Source organism: Podarcis muralis, chromosome 10 (assembly GCF_964188315.1).
Source record: "Podarcis muralis chromosome 10, rPodMur119.hap1.1, whole genome shotgun sequence".
NCBI lineage: Eukaryota > Metazoa > Chordata > Lepidosauria > Squamata > Lacertidae > Podarcis > Podarcis muralis.
In genome coordinates this window covers 64,169,904-64,192,406 of record NC_135664.1, presented here as the reverse complement: position 1 = coordinate 64,192,406, position 22,503 = coordinate 64,169,904, and the positions used below count along the sequence as shown (strand labels likewise).

General features: G+C 45.1%; 1 protein-coding gene across 10 annotated transcripts in view; it reads right to left on the bottom strand.

Annotated features, from left to right (window-relative positions):
* The window catches only part of SOX5 (SRY-box transcription factor 5), a 771,121-nt gene that overhangs the window by 125,395 nt on the left and 623,223 nt on the right, over positions 1 to 22,503 (bottom strand). For 8 of the 10 annotated variants that reach the window (XM_028746002.2, XM_077935293.1, XM_028746004.2 and 5 more), the window contains one exon: positions 5,296 to 5,419. In XM_028746002.2, the coding sequence (XP_028601835.2) occupies positions 5,296 to 5,419 (124 nt within the window). The remainder of the gene's footprint in view (positions 1 to 5,295; positions 5,420 to 22,503) is intronic. The other 2 variants (XM_077935288.1, XM_077935291.1) reach the window with 1 other exon arrangement.

The window sequence follows — 22,503 nt, the reverse complement described above, 5'->3', positions numbered from 1 at the left end:
CAGCACCGAAGTGACCTTCCTGAAGTGGAAACCTGGGCAGTATGTATGGAGGTCCTGGGCTGCCTTGACAGCAAGACCCCCCACCCCCGCTCAGCCTTGTTGATGTGGTCCAAAAGAAAGTAGAGCAATACGTTTGGCACCAGCTTGGCTGCAGGAGTTGATGTAAGGAGGTGTACAAGGCACCACTCAGCTGCCTTAGGGACTCCACTCTCGATTTATTTAGGGTTTACTCCTTAGCCTTTTCTTCTCCCGAAGATGTCCTGCAAGGCAGGCAGCAGAGGTTAAGGACCAGAGTTTTCCTTCTCCTAGATGGGCTACCTTCCCAGGTTGATGAGACCCATCTGCCCCTCACCAAAGCCTAGATCCTCAGGAATTATGCAGGGCTACATGCATGGGACAGAACATCCAAAACTCCCTTAGATTGCCCCATGTCATGGATAAATTTGTCAAATGTGACTTTATTGATGAAGGAGGTCTTTCAAGAACATCTCCCTGGCATGCAGCTATTACAGGCATCCCTCAGGCCTAGGCAAAAACCTGGTTCAGTTTTCTTTTTCATTTCCATGGCGACCAAAATGTGTGATGTCATGTCAGTCTCATGGATGTGATGTGCTACACAGCTGCCATGCTGTTAATATACTAGCAGTTGAAAAGCAAACACACATACACAGTGCCACACTGTGCTAAACATGGAATTAATTGAATCTGCCAGATATGTTTAATGGGATGCAGTCTTGACCTTTTGCAGGCCTACAAATATAAATAGCAATATTCAACATTCAACAGCTTTAAGTTACATGTTCGGCAACGTGAATCACTGCATCTGCCATATGAGGAAGAACAGCTATAGGAACACTCGGTATCCATGCTATGGGGCAGGACAGCTTTTGGATGAGCTTAATAGCCCTGATTTTCCAGTGTGGAGAAAGAGAGAGCTCTTCACTGTGGTCCATATGTGTCCGTGAACAGCCACAGCCAAGATAAGCGATTTGATAGGCTGGGGTCAAACTGACCCAAACTACACTGATCAGTGTTGTTGCATATGGCGAATGCAGAAGTTGGTTTACAGTGGTGCCCCGCAAGACGAATGCCTCACAAGACGAAAAACTAGCTAGACGAAAGAGTTTTCCGTTTTTTGAGTCGTTCCGCAAGACGAATTTCCCTATGGGCTTGCTTCGCAAGACGAAATGTATTGCGAGTTCTTGAGAGTTTGTTTCCTTTTTCTTAAAGCCGCTAAGCCGTTAATAGCCGCTAAGCCGCTAATAGCCGCTAAGCCGCTAATAGCCGTGCTTCACAAGACGAAAAAACAGCAAGACGAAGAGACTCGCAGAACGGATTAATTGTACTTTTACTCAGTTGTAACTTACTCTGGTGTCCTTGCAGATACATTGTAAACTAGTGGTCTGCGTAGAAAATTTCTCCACTCCCTGGTTCTCTCAGATTTCTAATCAACTCTGAAAATGTGGTAGAATTCTCCTCAACACTTGACAAGGAAATATGTACGGCTGGCTTATCAAATGGTTACATATCCTTCATGGAAAATTACCACTTGCTAAACAGCTGCCTGAGTGCATTCTCAGTAAACACTGTAGGAGCTGTTTATGAATTGCTGGCTGATGAACTGCATCAAAACTCAGTGCTGCACCAGGAACCAGCCTGAGTGAAATGTTTTGCACATTTGGCAATGCCGGGGAAAAAGGCCTCACCTTCTCATCCCTCCTTGCGTAACCACTCACTTATTCCTGTGCATTGCCCTCACTTGCTTGCTTGACTATGTGATGTCATTCTGTTAACTGTGCGATCCCTGATTGGGTGCGATTGGCTGCGTAACTAATCCAGCAAGCAGGAAGCAACAGCCAAGAGGGAAATTAGCAACAGCCAGGGAATACAGTATAGTGGAATGGAACAGGGTATGGTTTGAAGTGATGTATGGAAGTGAGAGCTGGACCATAAAGAAGGCTGATTGCCGAAGAATTGATGCTTTTGAATTATGGTGCTGGAGGAGACTCTTGAGAGTCCCATGGACTGCAAGAAGATCAAACCTATCCATTCTGAAGGAAATCAGCCCTGAGTGCTCACTGGAAGGACAGATCCTGAAGCTGAGGCTCCAATACTTTGGCCACCTCATGAGAAGAGAAGACTCCCTGGGAAAGATTGAGGGCACAAGGAGAAGGGGACGACAGAGGACGAGATGGTTGGACAGTGTTCTCAAAGCTACCAGCATGAGTTTAACCAAACTGCGGGAGGCAGTGGAAGACAGGAGTGCCTGGTGTGCTCTGGTCCATGGGGTCATGAAGAGTCGGACACAACTAAACGACTGAACAACAACAACAACATGGTTTGAAGGCGGCTGACATCCATTCCACCCTGGGCGCCATGAAGGAAGGAAGATGGGATATAAATGTAAGAAAATAAATAAGCAAAACACTCTTCACACAATGTTTTGTTTAAAAGCTCAATCCCCATTTCACTGACAAAGTGTGAGTTTGTCAGTGACACCCCCCCCCCGATAAATAACCCAAGCTGGAGAATATTCATTGCAAATTCGTGTTGCTTTAATTGTGTCCCTAGGTGAAGGCTCCAGTTCTACCTATTTATATTTTGGAAGTTCGGGGAGGCGGGGATTCAACCTTGAAGATTAACACTTTGGAAAAGACTTATCACCGGCACAGTCCTTTTTTTGTTTTCTTTTTTGCCTTGGAAATGAATTTCAACTGCTCCTTTAGCGAATACTGTGCTAACAAAAAGAAAACAATTGATGGATTCATGAGTTAGTCAATGATACACTGATGCGGACATAATAAAGCCAAACAGAAGGACCAAAGACAGAAGCTCCCAGAACAAGAGGGCTTCAGATAGCTAGATAGGAAGCTGATGTCAGAAGAGTTAGATAAGCGGAAATGAATGAAACCAGTTTTTATGAAATCCACGATGAAGATAAATCTCTTTGCTGAAATGAAGACTTTTCAGAGCTCTCCCCTTTCCCCCTCATTCTGAAAAAAATATAAAACAGCCAGTGCCATGATGACAGGAGCGCACAAGTTTCTATATAAAATTGTCCAAATGCGCGCATATGCACACACAAACACACTCCACTGAAAGCAAAAGCCTTCAAGGATTAATCTGCTGCGTTTTTTCCAACCTTAGACTGTTATAAAGATACTCATGCTTTGTGTTAGCCCATAAATTGAGAGGCATATGCTACCCTTGATCTATGCAGAGAACTCCTGTTGAGATTAATGGGACTTGCATGTTGTTTGGAAGTTGCTTGCAAAAAGGGCAAATTAAACCTCTTCATTAAATAGGGAACAGGCTGTTTTAGAAGGAAATCTTATTTCCCCTACAACAGTGTTAAGTCTCTCTCTCTCTCTCTCTCTTCCCCCACCCCTCAATCCCTCTTCTTCCTTCGGGGGGGTTGGAGTGGAAAAGAGGCACTGCAAACAACGGCAGCTTTAGGCAATAAAGAGACGTATGTTTCAAAGGTATCTGATCTGTTTGTTTGGGTTTTATGCTCTCAAATGTCACTATCAAGAAAATTCCAGATGATTTTTTAATATATATATATATATATATATATGGAAGGTGTTTCGTTTTTTAAAAAGTATCTGTATCTGCAAATCCTTCTTCCTACCTGCAGTGAAGGTGAAGAGAGATTTTTCTGTAGGACCCAAGTACAGGGCTGGGGTAGGGATGCAGTTTGATTCTCCTTTAAAGACAAATTAGGACTCTCCGTAACAATATGTGAACCGTAACCAAAGTTGCCCCTTGTTATTTGCACTTAATGTAAGTCTGTGATGCAGTTCTCCAACCAAAATGTTTCTACAAAGATGTACATATCAGGGCAAAGTGTGCATAAAAGTGCGTTGATCAGTGACCACATTTAATCAATAATAGTTTTTTTATTGCATTGTAACATATAATTTATTTTTGTGTATAATTCTTTGGTATATTTCCTGGCCATACGTTTCTGCTTGACTACAACCTCTGTTTGGTTTATTATTAATAGATTTGAATCTGTTCGTGAAAATAAGATAAAAATGCACTAAATTAAGGGAAATGGCATTATCAGATTGGGGGAGGCTCCAAACCAGCTTAATTGATCATCACTAAAGATGCAGAGCAGATGTTGATTCTTAGGAAGACAGAGTTTCTCTAGCATACCAGGTACTGTGAACCAGAAAATCCCTGGATCAAATCTCACTCTCACACAAGTCGGTGGCCTCAAGTAAGCCACTCACTCACCTTCGGTGATCCTAGCTCATGAGACAATCTCAGGGCTGTGGGTTCAAGCACCATATTGGGCAAAAGATACCTGCACTGCAGGGGGTTGGACTAGATGACCCTCGTGGTCCCCTCCAACTTTGTGATTCCATCCCCGTTTACTCCCTCTAATAGCAAACCAAGCTCAGGAGAACCTGAAATTTTGCAGAAATACGGAGGTGCCTGTGAGAAGTAACTGTGCATGGTGGCCAATGGTATGTTGAGTTTATGGGACAGGGACCTGTGTGTTAAAAAGCAATGGAGTATCCTGGAAAGGGGCATAACTTACTGTACTTGGCAAGAATTTGGAATGTTTTGCACTGAACCAGAGACCTGTGCAACAGCAATCTGTGCAACAGTCCTGTAAGATAGGCTGCTATTCATACTGAATACAGTGGTACCTCTGGTTACGTACTTAATTCGTTCCGGAGGTCCGTTCTTAACCTGAAACTGTTCTTAACCTGAAGCACCACTTTAGCTAATGGGGCCTCCTGCTGCTGCCGTGTGATTTCTGTTCTCATCCTGAAGCAAAGTTCTTAACCCGAGGTACTATTTCTGGGTTAGCGGAGTCTGTAACCTGAAGCGTATGTAACCTGAGGTACCACTGTACACCTTTGTGTTGCACCAATGCTCATTTAAGGCGGGTCTGCATCTTCTGGCCCCGCCCACAACCACATTTGAGGTCCCACACGCAAAGAAGCTTTGTAGACATGGGTTCATCTCAACATGCATAGGCTCTGAGCATACACCTGGGGGGGAAAATGGAGGGTACAGATCATGTACCAGGGGAGTCTGCGTTTGTTTGGGTGTCTCCACGCAGAGCCCTGTGCAGACAGGATCTTGAATACATGGAGACTGAGGTGAGGTCCCTGCGTGAAATTCTGAACTGGCAATTGAGCCAGAAGCTTCCTGGCTCAGAAGACACATTTTTGGCCAGCAAACTACACCATCTCTTGCTCAGCCTCATTAAAACATTAATCCTCTGCTTGCACCCCAGTGAGCGGGGGGGGGGGGGGGGGAGTTGACTAGACTTACTGCAGCCTGCCTTGTAGCTGAAACCAGGAGGAAGGAGGAATCCCTGCTGTGCTGCTGCTGCTAGAGTCCGCTGGTCTGGAGGGAATACTGGAATCATTAATGGCGGCAGCTGACCTTGGACCTGCTGAACAGGAGAAGGAAAATCAAACCAGAAATCGGGGCTTCTCCTTAATGGTAAATTTGCAACAGGACAGTGGTGGCATTTGCAACTGAAAAGATTGGCCTACAATGAATCCAGTGCAAAAGAGAGCAGTCTATGCACTGAATATTTATTATATTTCGCAAAATTTGTATACCACATAATAATAATAATAATAATAATAATAATAATAATAATAAACCTCTAAGCGGTTTATGAAGGACAACCTAATGCATACCTTCAAAATGCTGATGAAAACAAACATTAGAAACACGTTAACACTGCATTTTAAAAGAGAAATAAAATCAGCCATCTTAATACATGTTGAAATTGCATGCTTAGGATTGATGATTTTTTATTTTTTTTTAGCTGCTGGCAAAACCAATGCAGTTTTGGTGCCTGACTAATATTATTGGGAAGGGAGTTCCAAAGAGTAGCCACTGCCACAGTGAAGTACTGAGTCCTTGCAAATGTGGAACGAACACTTGTAAATAATAATAATAATAATATGGGTTTTTTTATTGCTCTGTATGTGCTAATTGGCTTACCAGGAGGGCTGTGTAATAGAGACAACTTTCTGCATGTGAATGGGAACTGTAAGGAAGGCAGGTAGCAGGGCCTGTTCTTTTCTGCATTCCGGACCTCACAGATTACAATTCACTGCCCACTCCCTTCCATTAGATGAAATTTGAAGCTCTCAAACACTCACAAGATCTGGTTCAGAGGCTCATTTGCAGAGCTACAGGGTCATATGAAATGATGACCCACCACAAATGCAGACTACCAGCCAATTATGACATTGTCCTACTCCAACTTGGATGCCCCAGCTGGCAAAAAGTCTAGAGGTGGGGAAGATCTGCTGTCCGGTTGCTTCTGAAATAAGATGTTGCTTCCCCACATTTCCGAGTTGCTTGGAAATATGCCACTGCCCCCCTGAGCCATCAAACACTCCCCCACATTTCTGGCCATGGCAATACTCAAGCAGAAAACCACTGCATGGAACTGAGGTCTCTCTCTCTCTCTCTCTCTCTCTCTCTCTCTTTCCCTTCTCCAGTGTCTGGTGCATTGCTATGAAGAAGACAGGACCTCCGCTGGCCTCTAGGAAATGTAGCTGGTTGCATAGAATATCAATGACCAGGAGATCATGGGACTTATATCCCCAAATTAGTCTGAGGCATGTCTTTCAATTGGCGTTAATGAAGGTCCACATTCAGGTGGAACTTATTTATTAGGAAATAAATAAGAAATACATTCTCCAGAGGGGCAAACAATGTTTGTCTGTTGCAGAGAACGTCTTAAGGGCTATCACATTTATTATGGCATGATAAACCCTTTTGGAGTACTGTTCAGTTCTTCAGATGCATGAAATTTTATCCTGAGTTAGAGGTATGCAACACTAGCACCACAAAGATCTGTATGCGGTGTCTTCCTGAAACAAAATCTCTCTCTCTCTCTCTCTCTCTCTCTCTCTCTCTCTCTCTCTCTCTCACACACACACACACACACACACACACACACACAAATGTAGGATTGGGCAAATCTGACAATACCAAGTTTCTATTAGTTTTCCATTTCCCCCATCTGAAATGTAGTTCTCCAGATTCCCAAATTACTTTGCGATTAAAAAAAAGTCTTCATGAAAATTCTCCTGCCTCTTAGTGCAAATTTCAGCTAATACAGACATTTTGTTGCCTAACGTACACATTTTGGAAATGCAGTTTCCTCTAATATAATGCATTTTGCACGTTATTTGCACTAACTTATGCTTTTTACACCACTAGAATGTGCATTGTTGGTAGCATTATGAGGCTGAAGAACAGTCTTGCAAAATTTGGAGAAGGGCAAATTTTGAACCACGACTGCATTTTCATGCATGCTATTGTTCCAGAAAGTACAAACTAGGTCCACCGTTAAATGTGAACTGCACCAAATTTCTCCCCCATCCCTAATCTTACATTATCTAAGTAAAAAAAGGGTAAAGGACCTCTTACAGTTAAGTCTAGTCGCAGACAACTCTGGGGTTGCAGCACTCATCTCGCTTTACAGGCTGAGGGAGCCGGCGTTTGTCTGCAGACAGTTTTTCCGGATCATGTGGCCAGATTGACTAAACTGCTTCTGGTGCAACGGAACACTGAAACCAGAGTAGTGCACGGAAACGCCGTTCACCTTCCCGCCAGAGCGGTACCTATTAATCTACTTGCACTTTGGAGTGTGCTTTCGAACTGCTAGGTTGGCAGGAGCTGGGACTGAGCAACGGAAGCTCACCCCGTTGCGGGGACTCGAATCACTGACCTTCTAATCGGCAAGCCCAAGGCTCAGTGGTTTAGACCACAGTGCCACCCGCATCCCTACTATCTAAGTAAGGTAAAGGTAAAGGTACCCCTGCCCGTACGGGCCAGTCTTGACAGACTCTGGGGTTGTGCGCCCATCTCACTTAAGAGGCCAGGGGCCAGCGCTGTCCGGAGACACTTCCGGGTCATGTGGCCAGCGTGACAAAGCTGCATCTGGCGAGCCAGCGCAGCACACGGAAACGCCGTTTACCTTCCCGCCAGTAAGCGATCCCTATTTATCTACTTGCACCCGGGGGTGCTTTCGAACTGCTAGGTTGGCAGGCGCTGGGACCGAGCAACGGGAGCGCACCCCGCCGCGGGGATTCGAACCGCCGACCTTTCGATCGGCAAGCCCTAGGTGCTGAGGCTTTTACCCACAGCGCCACCCGCGTCCTTACCATCTAAGTAGTGAACCTTTATTAACGAGTTCAGCTGAGCATGCAAGTTTCCCCCACCCGCCTTGAGAATGTCTGAAGGCTCGCTTGCCCAAAAGGTTTTGGCATCTGGGGGCATCAGTAAACAATTCACGCAGACCAATGAATCAGTGGCTTCTGGACCACCAAGGCACAATCTTACTATGATCACATGTGGAGTGACTCCACTGAAGCCCAAAGTGCCTCGCTCACCTGCCACAGCACTGCACAATTATAAACACAACCCTGACATGAAAGCAGTAGAGGCTGGTGGGGTGGCACAGACAGGGATGAAATCCTGAGCTGGCTCCCAACACTGGGCATTACTGTCAGTTCCCGAGAAAGCAAAGAGGAGCTCAGTGCAGTACAGATTCCTGCTGCTGCACCAGCACCCTGCCGCCTTGCATCCCTTCCCTCTGCGACTAACAGTGACATTTTGCACTGGAAAGCCAGGTCAGCAATGCCACCCCCCCACCTCTCTGCTGGCTCCTCACCACACAGGAAGATAGGGGATAGCTTAGTTGGTAGAGCGCGAGACTCTTATTAATCTCAGGGTTGTGGGTTCGCGCCCCACGTTCGACCAAGGTTCCTACTTTGCAGGGGGTTGAAATAGATGACCCTGGTGGTCCCTTCCAGATCCACAATTCTATGATTCAATTGCCATTTACTCCCTTCTAATAGTGAACCGAGAGGGTGAGCACAGGGGAACCCAAAAAGTTTGCATAAATACAGAAGTGCCTTTAGGGAAGAAAATGAAGGGGGGGGGGGATGGAATTGGAAGAGGCCTAACCGTGCTCAGTGGTCCTGTGGTATGTTGAGTTTGTGGGACTGGGACTTGTGTGTTGGAAAGTAATGGAGTGTCCTGGGAAAGGGCACGGCTGGCTGGTTGATTGGCAACACTACAATTCTACATGGAAGCATTGTTTGGTGCATAGGGCACACTTTGGGAAGCTGAAGCAAGCATCATCCTCAGGAGTTTGGGGCAGCGACAATGTGCAAGTACCGCAGAACACTTGCTGGTCGCGCACTGCACTGCACTGGGTCTCACACAGAGAAGTGCACTGTTTTGTGTCCCATGCACCAAGAAAGGAAGATTCCACCACTAATTCCTAACTCAAGCGACTTCTCCTTTTCCACTGGTGCCCCTGTTGTTATTCTAATTCAGCTAACAAACAACGCACACGCCCCACAATTTATTATTGTTTTTAACGCCCTGGAATAATCCCATCCCTGCCTTGAATCGATATTTCGTTTTTCTTTTTAAAAATCACAAAGAAACTCCATTCTCCTTTTAGAAACAAAAATGAACAGCCGAGTGGAATTTTCGCATTGCATTCTTCGGCAGAGAGCCATGGAACTTAAAAAAAAAAAAAAAAAAGGTTCCAAGGATGAAAGTGACTTTGCCAAGCAAAGAAGCTTCAAAACAGAACTCAAAACACTAATAGAGAGACAGATGGTTCCACTGAAGGCTTTGCTGCCAAAAAAAAAAAAAAAAAAACCCCTACAAAAAAAGAGGGAAAAAAACCCAGAGTGATGTTATTGAAGCCGACTGGAAAGTTCTCTGATGACTGCAAATACTCTTGTCCCATTTCAAGTGTTAACTCTGCCTCCAGGGCTAATATAAACTAAAGCAACACACACACACATGCAGACACACACACACACACACACACACACACACACAATCTCATGCACAGCCTCTGCCAAGCCCACAAGGTAACACAAGTCAGCACTCGATTTCAAGTGACTTCTGGATACGCTAACAAACGCACTGTACTCATGTGTCCCTGTTTGGGAAGGAAGCCATTAGAAAAAACAAGGTTTTTTATTTTATAAAAAATAAAGGCACCATCACGTTTTCTCATACAGAATTTCCACCTCTTGGTACAAATGCAAAAAAGAAGAAGGGGGGGGGGGAGGGTTTGAAAAAAATAAATAAATTAAAAGCCTCCTGGCTTCAGATGACAAAACTTAGCTGAGTAATGGAGGTAAGGAAAGCAGAAAGGTGAGGATGGGTTGCGTAGAGACCGAAATAACTCAGTCAAAACAATGTAATTTTCGTTCCAATCTGGAATGTAGGGCGAGGGAGAAAGAGAGTTTTAATACCTGTGCTCCATTTCCTTTCTAAAGTAAATAAGTGCCCAGGTAATTTTATTTTTATCAAAATATTACAGGAGGATGAAATGTGAACTGAATGCAGAAGCCGGCTGATTTTGTCCTAAATGCTGTATTTATTTTTTTCGCAGGGGAGGAGGTAGAGCTTTCAGCCGGGTTTGTTTACTTGTTGCTAGGTTACAGATGTGGAAAACGACAAACGCAAAAAACCTAGATCCCCCCCTTTTTAGCTAAAACAACATATTTTTCAGATATGTTTATACAGAATTATGTATATACCCAATTCCTTTTCTCCCCCCCCCCCTCACCTCTCAAACAGATCTACTGACTTGTGGACTGACTTGTGGATCCTAGATTTAAGAGTTTCTTTAGGACCACTAAGAACTTCCAGTCAGAGCTAGATGCAAATCTTGGCATATATGTGGCCACTCCTTAAAAAGCCCAGCTTGGACCCAATGGAGTGTAGCACTCACTGGAGAATTGCCAATACCCTATTCTGGGGGAGGGGGATGACAAAGGTGGAGGAGAGGGTGGCTAATCTGAATGAAACAGATTAGCTGGATCCACCTCAGTCTGGGTTGAGACCTGGCTAGTGGATCAGCCTTGGTCACCCTGAAGGATGACCAATATTGAGTAGGGGTGTGACCCTCTTACAATTACGCAAACTCTTAGTGGCTCCTGGATCAACTGTGGTATGGGTACTGAAGGCAAAAACTACACTTTCATTCCTACCTACATGGTTCAGTCCAAAGAGCAGAATTGGTGGATAGGTAAAGGTAAGGGGACCCCTGACCATTAGGTCCAGTAGTGGACGACTCTGGGGTTGCAGCGCTCATCTCGCTTTATTGGCCGAGGGAGCCGGCGTACAGCTTCTGGGTCATGTGGCCAGCATGACTAAGCTGCTTCTGGCGAACCAGAGCAGCGTATGGAAACGCCGTTTACCTACCCGCCAGAGTGGTACCTATTTATCTACTTGCACTTTGACGTGCTTTCGAACTGCTAGGTTGGCAGGAGCTGGGACTGATCAACAGGAGCTCACCCCGTCGTAGGGATTCAAACCGCCGACCTTCTGATCAGCAAGTCCTAGGCTCTGTGGTTTAACCCACAGCGCCACCCGCGGTGGATAGTTACTCCCTGGTAATTATCTACCTGGTTCCACCAGGTGCTATTTTGTCTCTAACAACCAAACAACCATCCACTGGGAAGAGTCATCAGGTGTCTTGGAGGGCAGTTCCATTGTTATGCTGATGACACACAGCTCTACTTCTCCATAACATTTGAACAGGGAGAGGCAGTGGAAGCCCTGGGCAAGTGTCTTAATGCAGAGGTGGACTGGATGAGGGCCAATAAAATGAGTCTGAATCCTTGGTGTCCATGCAAACTGCTAACCCCAGCTGATTCTCATAACAAGAGACCTGCTGGATCAGGTCAATATCTCACCTAGTCCAACATCCTGTTCTCACAGTGGCCAGCCAGATGCTTGTGGGAAGCCTGCAAACTGGACATGAGCATAACAACACTCTGCTGACCTGCAGCTGGTATCCAGAGGCATCGGTGGAAGTAGCACACTGAAATTTTTGGATAAGATCCCCACAGAAGCCATTTGAGTCTTTGCCCATCACGTCACGTGTTATTTCACCAGCCCCAGACTCGTAACAGATAATCCAGCGTCCATAAGAAGCAAATACAACAGACTCCTTCAAAAACTGGTAGACTTGCCTTCCTTGGAGGTTTTTAAGTAGAGGTTGGATGGCCATCTGTCAAGGATGCTCTAGTTGAGATTCCTGCATTGCAGGGGTTAGATTAGATGGCCCTTGGAGATACCTTCCAGCTCTACACTTTTACGATTCATGACACAGACAATACAGTTAGAGTTGCAATGAGAATTAGTATTTCCCGCTTATTGGTGAATGCATGAAAAAACCATTGACCTAGGCCAAGCCAAGCACGTCCAACAGGTAGATTACTGGACATTGAAGTAGATCATGGGTAGATCACTGCCCCCCCCCCAAGAAGCTCAACAACTTTGGCTTTCCTTAAAAAAAGCTCTTCAACTTTGACCTGAACCCCCCAAAACAGGCCCTCTTCCTCCCTAAGAAAAGCTCTACAACTTTGACTTGAACCTCCCAAAAAGGGGTAGATCACTGCCAGTTTTTAACTCTGTGAGTAGATCACAGTCTCTTGGGAGTTGGCCACCCTTGATCTAGACCTATTTGTCCCTCCCTAGTGGTTACAAGTTGCAACAGACACAGGTGCCCCCCCCCTAAGATGGAGAACAGGTATCAGCAAATTCCCAATCATTCTAAACCCTAATGATGGAAAGGGTCTAGCGGTGGATGGGAAGAGTAGAAGACTGATAGACCAACCTTGGGTGGAGCTAATGGAGCAGGAGTCAATGACAGGTGGAGCCCATTATTTCTAGCTAAGTTCCCATCTTCCACTCTATTGAGTTCTGCAAGGGCAACACTGAGACTAAGGAGGAGGCAGCTGACACCCCCCGGATAGGTTGCAAATAAGAAGGCAGACAAGCAGGGGCTGGCTGAGAGCACTGGGAGGACAATGACCCATTTGCCCTAATGGAGAAGCCTACTGAAAGGGTCTTCTGCTCTAAAAGATGAACACGGCTCTGCCGCGCAGTCTAATATAACACAGAGACGGATAGGAGGAATTTGCTCCCAAATGTGTAGCTATTAATACTACGGAAGAATTCCTCCGAAACGTTTCTTCGGAAGTGGAGGTGGGAGAAAAATCTGTGATCGTTTCATTAATAACTGATGTTCCCGCACAGCGTATGATGGAACATACAGCTTCCAGATGCTTGTTTAATGCAGCGACTGATAAGCTGCGGGCTTTGCGGAGCACCGCGGTGGTAAGAGAGTCAATGAAACATTTGTCAGGGAAAGGAAAACAGGTGTGAGATTGCTCGATGGTGGGCGCTTTCTGCTTTTCAACGGAGAATGTGCCGGATAATTTCCTGAGCTGGAAAGGCCGCCTAATGCTCTGTGGAACATTGTTTCGGTTCTTAAAGATGCCGGGAAGATTTTGGCATTGATGTGATAAATACATTATTTACAACGGGGGGCTGCTGAAAGATCAGAATGCTCATCCACATCTCTGGGGAGAAATAAAAATAATGCTTTTTTATGTTTAAAGCGGCACGCTGCCTCCTATTGCATTCCCAAATATGGGAATCCCTACGGGAATTGAAGGTTGGTTTAACCTCTTCCTCTATAAGCAAGTGGCTTCCATTGAGTTCTATGTGGGGCTGTCTCTCAAAGCTTCCTGGAAACTTTAATACAAAAGGCAGCTGCCAAGTTCCTCCACCGGACCAGCTACATCAGTGATGGCCAAACTTGGCCCTCCAGCTGTTTTGGGACTACAATTCCCATCATCCCTGACCACTGGTCCTGTTAGCTAGGGATGATGGGAGTTGTAGTCCCGAAACAGCTGGAGGGCCAAGTTTGGCTATCACTGAGCTACATGGATTACTTCCCACATTTCTTAAAACAAGTAAACTGACTGCCAATCCTTTATAGGGAAGGCCCATAGCTCAGTGGTAGAACATATGATTTGCATTCGGAAGATCGCAGGCTCAACTCCTGGCATTAGGGCATGTCATTTTAGAGGGTGAAACTTGGTTTTTGCATATTTCTTAAGTGAGGGGTTTTAAAAATATGTCTTTGGGTGTGAGGAATTCAAACCTAGATTTATTTTAGTGATTAGACAACTCTTAGCTTGGCAAGTCTACTTTTAATAGAGAAGCACATGAATTGCTTTCGGAAAACCAAAGAATTTTTATTCTACCTTCTAGAAACGCCAGGTAATGCTAAATAAACAAATAATACACAGTGTAACAGCAAGTACTTGGCAATCATTTTTTAGTGATTTCTATGACTACAAGGCATCTGTTTTTGAAAACTGAAGTTAGCAAGTCTTTGTGTGCGTGTGCATGCAAGTGGTTAGCCTTGCCTAGGGCACAAAATAGCCGGGCACCAACATTGGCTCAATGAAGGAAGCAGGGGTCTTGCAGCAGCTCTTAGCATCCTTAACAGACTACCCTTCCAAGGATTCCTTGGGAGAAGCAATGACTATTTCAGGTGGAGTCTAACCAATTAAATAGGCACTCCGTGCGAAACCTAAATCTGAATCGAATGTATTTGCGTGCCAAAGCCCCGTGACCCGCAGTTCCCTAGTGATTAATAAACACATGGACACGAGTATTTTGGTTTATGGGTTCAAATAGGCCACAGCTTTATTGGTTACAGATGTGAGCGGTTTGGCTTAGGCATTGGGTGAAGCCAGGCTATATCTGAACTCCTGCCCATCTGCAGGGAGTCCATAAGGATAAGCCACCAATAGGGGGAGCCCTATGATTTATATCAAATAGGGGCACCCGAGGGGTCATGGCATGGCCCTAGCCCATGTCCTAGGCTCCACACCCATGGATCCCTTTAACAGGATACCCTTAATGAGATCCAGCAAAAGGGCAAGAGAGGAGAGCCCCTCCAGCTGTGCCACAGTTAAATTTCCCACAGCCACGCTCCCTACTGGTGCTGATTGGCCAGCAAGGCCTCACTGGGCATAGCCCCACCCAGTGCTGGGGACCGGCCAGGATGGGACGAGGGGGGCGTCTACACCCCGCCCTCACGCCGGATCACTGCAGGGGCCCAGATGCTTGGCTGCAGCACCACCCACTGAAAAAGGCGAGCGGACTTCTTTTCTACAGAACCCCCCCCCCTCAAATTTAACCCACAAGTTTTGCATGGCAGTTCTTTTCCCCACCTGCACATCAGCTCATCAGACTGATTTCATTGATACTGACAGCAGAGTCAACTTAGTGATTCAAACTTTACCCTGCAAATTATCATTTCATGTTCATAGCTTTTTGCCTATCATGTATCTTTCAGCTGATTCCACCCCCCCCCCCCAATGTTGTTTTAAGTAACAAGTCGTATTCTTTATTTCCAGTCTATAACATTATAAGATCCTTTGGAAAGAATCCTAATGTTGTTCTGTTGTTGTTCTTGTTGCATTATCATTATTATTATTTTAAAATGTTTTCTTTTTCTTCCAGTATCTTTTCTCCCCCCCATTTTCTTGACAAGTAGTTATAGCAGTGTTTGCTTTAATTAACGTGTAGGCGGGTGGGCAAGAACGAGAGGTTATCTAATAGTACGCAGTGGGCAGCAATTCAATGTTAGCACTGTTTTTGCATGATGTATTGGCACAAACACAAAGAAAAGTCTAAGTCGAGTCATTTCACTTTAAGTGATATCCATCCATCTATCAAGAAAAACACACTCAACTAACTTTATCTTGGAGGCAGAGCAGATTTTAATCTTTTATGAAACATCGGCGCTTGAGTTCTGTAGTTGGGTTAGGAGCCAAAGAACCAGCTCTGTGTTTCCAAGTGGGATTTAGGTTTCTCAAAGAGCATACACCAGCATCACCAGTGCAGCAAAGCAAACTAATTTCAAAGTCCAGGGTCTCTGGAAAGCAGGTTTGGGTATGGCACAGAAAGTTGACGTTCAAAGGAAGACATGCCAAAAACAAGTGCACCATGCACACTCACACACATAAATCCTTTGCTGTGCTGAGTGTAGTTCACGAGATTCCTGCCTTGATCTCTAGTTGGGCTTCAAGGTTGGCACACACAGAAGATCTGCCACCCCAGGGCTGTTTCAACAAATCTCTGTGGTGGCTGCCTCCGTATTGGAAAGCTCTTCTCAGTTTCTGACTATGCTGGCTGTTTAAACATCTTCAGACCTAAGATCTTCTTTTAATTCCAACCCACAACTTAGGATCATTTGCCTGAGAAGGTCCCAGATGGATCAATCCAAAAGTCTATCTCTTCCAGCAACCCATTTCTCATGGCAGGCAACCAAAGTTTGAGAACCATTGGTGGACCATAGGCCACCTTTTAGAAACCCCTGCTCTGCACTCACCTTTTTCACCCTGAAGGCCACATTCATGCATGAGCAAACTTCCAAGGGCCACATGGCAGTGGTCAGTGGGGCAAGATGCAAAAGTTGGATTCGATTTACGTAACCTAAGGCTTAGTAGTGTTTTGCATGTGCAAAAGTTGGTGGAGCATTAGAAGTGACGCTCAGCTTTGTACAGTAGGCTGTACTTCAGCCAGGCAAATGTCAAATAATAGCATGGTAAACCACGTTTTGCATAGCCTGTCACTCAAAGGGAAAGAAAATGTTGAAAACTTATCCCCTTTAAGACTAATGCCTTAAATCTAGCAATAGGGCCATCTAATTTAATTCCAACAAGACTGAATACATGATTGGCATGCAACAACATCATTTTTCACAACTTTAGTTGTTACAACAGTTTCGTACCATCCTTTCCTCAGGATGACACATTTTGTAATTATTTTTATATGGAGCATTATTGCTTCCATACGATTTTTCTTTTAATTCACTGTTAACTAGAGTGGACAAACAGAAAGGAAAAGCAGAAGCAGTGGCAACAATATCCTCTACTCGTGTGTGTGTGTGTGTGTGTGTGTGTGTGTGTGTGTGTGATGCATTAATTACTCCTGGTACTAGAAAGCCTCTAATTGCTACCCAGGGACTTTGTTCAGCTGTTCAGGCTTGCATCCGATAGCCACCTCTGCTAGGTTGACTGCTCTTTAAGAGTGCTTTGTTTCTATAAGAGCACTTAGTTTCATGGTCAGCTGCTCGGTTTTAGAAAGCAAAAGAGAACAGTCAGAAGAGGAGGAAGGCTGCTGTCGCAATGTTCACTCTCTGCCTCATGCTATCTGCGGCTTTACTCTGAAGGACCAGTTAAACATGTGGTCAGGAAGGGAGGGAGGAGGAGGAAATTCAAGGAGGGTACCTGTGGATCTCCTTCTCCCCACTCTCTTCACCATCAGGCCGCCCTCTTTTGACAGCCCCAGATCGGAGGTGCAAACTTGCTCCACAGCTTAGGGTGGGGCAGTTGTGTGCAGTGTGTGAGTGCCGTCATGGGCACAACATGCACAACACATGTGTGATGTTGTGTCACCACATCGGGAGCCAGCCATGGAAGCTGCGCTGCACTCAACTCCATGGTTGGCTCTGTGCTCAGCCTCTTCCACCCTCTGATTTTCTGGAACATTGGGGGCCCGGCTCCCCAAAAATTATTGGGGTGGGCAATGTAGCTTGGTCCCCACAAGATGGTGCCCCTGCCCTGAATTGTTCTAAGGTTGACACATTCTGAGCAAGGGCATTCCAGGACAGTCTCAACTGGATCTGACCAAATATGGCATTGGCCCAGATCAGCCCATTTTGGTTCCGTATCTGGCATTTGGCCAGACCTGGGGCAATACCTTACCAGGTACTGCTCCGGGTGAGAGGCTCTGCTAAGTTTATGAAGCTAAATGATCCAGCATCTGTATGAAACCAATTGAGAGGACTTTGCCCTGAAAGGCTGCATGTAAGTACTAGGAACGAATGGACTCCCTACTGTAGCCTGAGTCAATTGACTGTCTATCAGCTTCATTGTCCTGCACGTGGAATGTGCAGATAATAACACTGACCCATGGGTGGCGCTGTGGGTTAAACCACAGAGCCTAGGACTTGCTGATCAGAAGGTCGGCGGTTCGAATCCCCGCAACAGGGTGAGCTCCCATTGCTCGGTCCCTGCTCCTGCCAACCTAGCAGTTTGAAAGCACATCAAAGTGCAAGTAGATAAATAGGTACCGCTCCGGCAGGAAGGTAAACGGTGTTTCCGTGCGCTGCTCTGGTTCGCCAGAAGCAGCTTAGTCATGCTGGCCCCATGACCCGGAAGTTGTACGCCGGCTCCCTCGGCCAATAAAGCGAGATGAGCGTCGCAACCCCAGAGTTGGCCACGACTGGACCTAATGGTCAGGGGTCCCTTTACCTTTACCCAACAAAGCTGTTGTAAGGAATACAACTAGAACATTGTTGAGAGGGGGCTGCATACAAAAAAACAGCAACCCCACATTTATATCTGCTCCATATTTGCAGACTCAGGATTAAACAAGGAAAATGTTCTGTGGAACCGCTGTCCCATCAGATATATATAGGTGACTGGATCTCTTTTTAAAACAGAACACAGTCTTTTATAGTAGCTGAAAACTTCAAATGCAATTCATAACCTTTATGCCTTTAATTGCAAGCTCAAAAATTAGGGACTGCCTTGAACCCTGTTTGGCCTATTATTCCTGTTGCTTCTTTTCTCCTCCTCCTCCTCGTCCTCCTCCTTTAGTCCCTGCTGGCAATAGCAGCAGAACAAAAGCACAAAGGAAACAATTGACAAAGAGTTTGTTTGCTAGCCTTTTCCAAGCAGTGCTGGTGAAGGAAATCATCTTTGTTACAAGGAACATTATTATCCTTCTTAAAACAAAACAAAAAAAAAGCCTTATTACCGGATGGTTTTTATTTTATTTTGGCAATCTTTTCGAACGCTTGTATCCTGCATCTTCTTTCCAGTAGTTCGCTCTGAATTTGGCTCAGTCCAGAAATCGGGAGTGAATTCTCCTTTAGAACTCTGAGACAATATCTGATTGGTATGCAATGGAAGGGGTCTCTCTCTTTCTCAAAAACCTGTAGCAGCATAGGCAAAAGCTCGGAAAACGCAGCATAATTAAAGTTAAGTCTCTTTTGATATTGATATTTTCTTCCGGAAACTGAAATAGTTCTTGGAATATACAGCCATTTTTCTTCTTCTTCCTCCTCCTCCAGATTGCCAGTCTTTAAATACATAGCTATTTCACTTCTAGCTCCATTTCTAAGCCGCTATAGGTATTAGAGGATAATTTACATGCAATTTGCATTTTTTATTTTTTTTTGTGCCTGTGGTTTTGGTAAGTCTTCCAAACCTAATGACTGTTCCTTTTGGCCAGCAACATAAATGCTGTAATCACACAATTATTGTGCTGGGAACAGTTTAATTCAGCATTTTGTTCTCAACCACAGAACAATTACTCAACAATTTTGGTTAACCGTATGAGCTTGCAGCCTGGAGAGGAAGCCACTTATTCACAAGATCTATTGTCCTACACAAAGGTGCAGTTACCCTTGATTCTTATCTGCTCCAACTTCCAGCGTCACTTAGCTCTTTAGGGGGAGTTCCACGTTCTCTCTGGCTAATGAAAATGAATGACTGCAAAGCCTGCTTTATTAGCTTATTCATCTCTATCTGCTGAGCACTTTTAATTACTCATTTGCTTATCAAGAGAAAGGTTTTCTGTGCACGTGTCTGGGGGAAAAAGTTAAAATGTCCAAAATTATTTTAACCCTCTGTTTCCAGCCTACATCAAGGAAACATATAAGAAAGTCAACCCCGGCCTTCTTTCAAGGAAAGGAAAGGGGAACTGGTTTTCCCCCCTTCCACTTTAAGCCTTTGGCCCTCCAGGTGTTGTTGAACTACAACTCCCATCAGCCCTTGCAAGCAAGGCTGATGGTCAGGGATATGGGAGTCATAGTTTAGCAATGGATGGCCAATGGTTCACCTATACCTGTGTTGAATACTAGAGGTGTTAGATTCCAGTGTAGATACAGGTCTTTCTACCTAGATGTTGAACCCTAGCAGAAGAAGTCCTCAATCAGTGTCATAGGGTTACCCCCTGTAAGTACACTCAATATTTTATTTTAAGAGGGGGGGGTATTTTCTGCCACCTATTCTACTATTACTATGTATTTTGCATTTTAGGTTGTCAACCGCCCTGTGGGCTCTTGATGTGGAGGAGGCATATAAATTTAAAAACAAACAAACAATCATAATCTTGCTTATTTTTCACAATACTTATATCCTATATTTCCACCTTTCCACCATGTCTTACAATAAGAAACACTAAAGGCAATAAAAAATAAAGCCAATCCAATAACCTCAGGATTCATACACATGCTGGAAAAGTCAGCAAGAGAACTATTAATTAGGCAAACGAACAAGCCAACCAAATGAAAGAATGCAAGAAAACAAAGATGTTTTAAAATGGTTTTTCCAAGATCTAAATGTCTTCAAAAAAGGCACCAGAAGGCCAAGTGAAGGAAGTCTGCTGTGCAGACACAACAGCAGCATTGGATATAACTGCATGTCCTGGCCAACTTCCCTTCGACTACTGACTTGCCTCTGGACCATCATATCTGACCTACTGTTAAGCCCCCAAAGACATCCCCTTCTTGCACAAGGAGAGCGATACAAGTTATGCAGTAGAATATGGATCCTCATAGAATTGTGGGCTTGGAAAGGACCCCAAGTCCTTTCCAAGTCCAGTCCCGAAGCAACAGGACAAATTAAGAGCTCATTGTTCTTGACCCCTGACCTTCTTAACCAGAGATGAAAAACTCTGGCCCTCCAGACACTGCAGGAATACAACTGCCATCATCCCTGACCCATGATAGCTGGGGACAATGGGAATTGAAGTCCAAGAGTATCTGGATAGCATCTTAAAAAGTAGCATCTTAAAAAGCAGAGACATCACCTTGCCAACAAAGGTCCATATAGTAAAAGCTATGGTTTTCCCAGTAGTGATGTATGGAAGTGAGAGCTGGACCATAAAGAAGGCTGATCGCCGAAGAATGGATGCTTTTGAATTATGGTGCTGGAGGAGACTCTTGAGAGTCCCATGGACTGCAAGAAGAACAAACCTCTCCATTCTTAAGGAAATCAGCCCTGAGTGCTCACTGGAAGGACAGATCCTGAAGCTGAGGCTCCAATACTTTGGCCACCTCATGAGAAGAGAAGACTCCCTGGAAAAGACCCTGATGTTGGGAAAGATGGAGGGCACAAGGAGAAGGGGACGACAGAGGACGAGATGATTGGACAGTGTTCTCGAAGCTACGAACATGAATTTGACCAAGCTGCGGGAGGCAGTGGAAGACAGGTGTGCCTGGCGTGCTCTGGTCCATGGGGTCACGAAGAGTCGGACATGACTAAATGACTAAACAACAACAACAACAGAGTATCTGGATTACCATAGATTCTACACTAATGTCCTTAAGTCTCTTTTTAGAAGAACTGCATTTGGTAGGCAAATGGTCCCAGCTACATGACCTCTGCCTGAAACCGTGGCGAGACACTGCCAGTCAGGGCAGACAATATTGGACTATATGCACTACTAGAAGTCAGCTTCCTCTTACAAAAGTGGTTCAATTTGGTTTGCATTTTAATGCAAACCTACCAAACTGGCACTATTTAAATCGATATGCAAATTGGATCACCACTATATAATTTGAACTGTATTTTATGATGGGAGTTCCCCAGTATGTTCAGGGAAAGCATGCATGAATTATGATGCACATATTAGCAAATCAAAACATAATGCATTACACGAGGCAAAAGTATGTACAAAAATGTGTATACAGTGGTACCTTGGGTTACATACACTTCAGGTTACAGACTCCGCTAACCCAGAAATAGTGCTTCAGGTTAAGAACTTTGCTTCAGGATGAGAACAGAAATCGCTCTCCGGCGGCGCGGCAGCAGCAGGAGGCCCCATTAGCTAAAGGGGTGCTTCAGGTTAAGAACACACCTCCAAAATGAATTAAGTACTTAACCTGAGGTACCACTGTATTGGGAGAAATGTATACTAAGTTGCTGGTGAGTTTTCATGAGGGCTTTTAAAAAAAAATTTGCAAACTGATGTGGAAATGCGGTGAACTCGGAAAACGAGGGAGAAATCTAAGTTGAGATCACCACCCAACCTCAAGCTGTAACCTGAACATTGTTGCTGCCTTGGACACAGAAGCTTCTGTGTCCTGTGGGACCTAAGGCGGGGAAGATGGCACAGGAATCCTCTGTGGACCACACCAGAAGATCCCCTGTCACCTGGTCCCACCTCCGACCCCAACCCACAAAAAAAGAGACTGGAAAGCCGCAGGTAACCCACAGCCATAAGCTGTCCACCCCCACATTAAGAGTTATTACATAAGGTTTTCGCTGAAGACAACTGCATGGAGCCTGAGTGCAGCTGTTTTAAAGACATCCTCACTGCCCCATTTGCCGCCCCCCCCCCCATGCCCTGCAAGCCAGAATGCAGGAAAAAGCAAACTTGCAGCAATGTTACCTAGCCGCAAGTCGTGCCTGTGTGTGGCCAGAGTTAATGAAAAACAGCTGCGCCACAGGCACACGATTTTGACTAAAACAATTAAAGGGGTCTTTGGTTGCCGGGCTTGGGGTGGGTGGGTGGGGAGGAAGCTATATTTACCTAATTGACTTACTTCCTTAGAAGCGCTGCTACTCCTTAGGCGTGCAA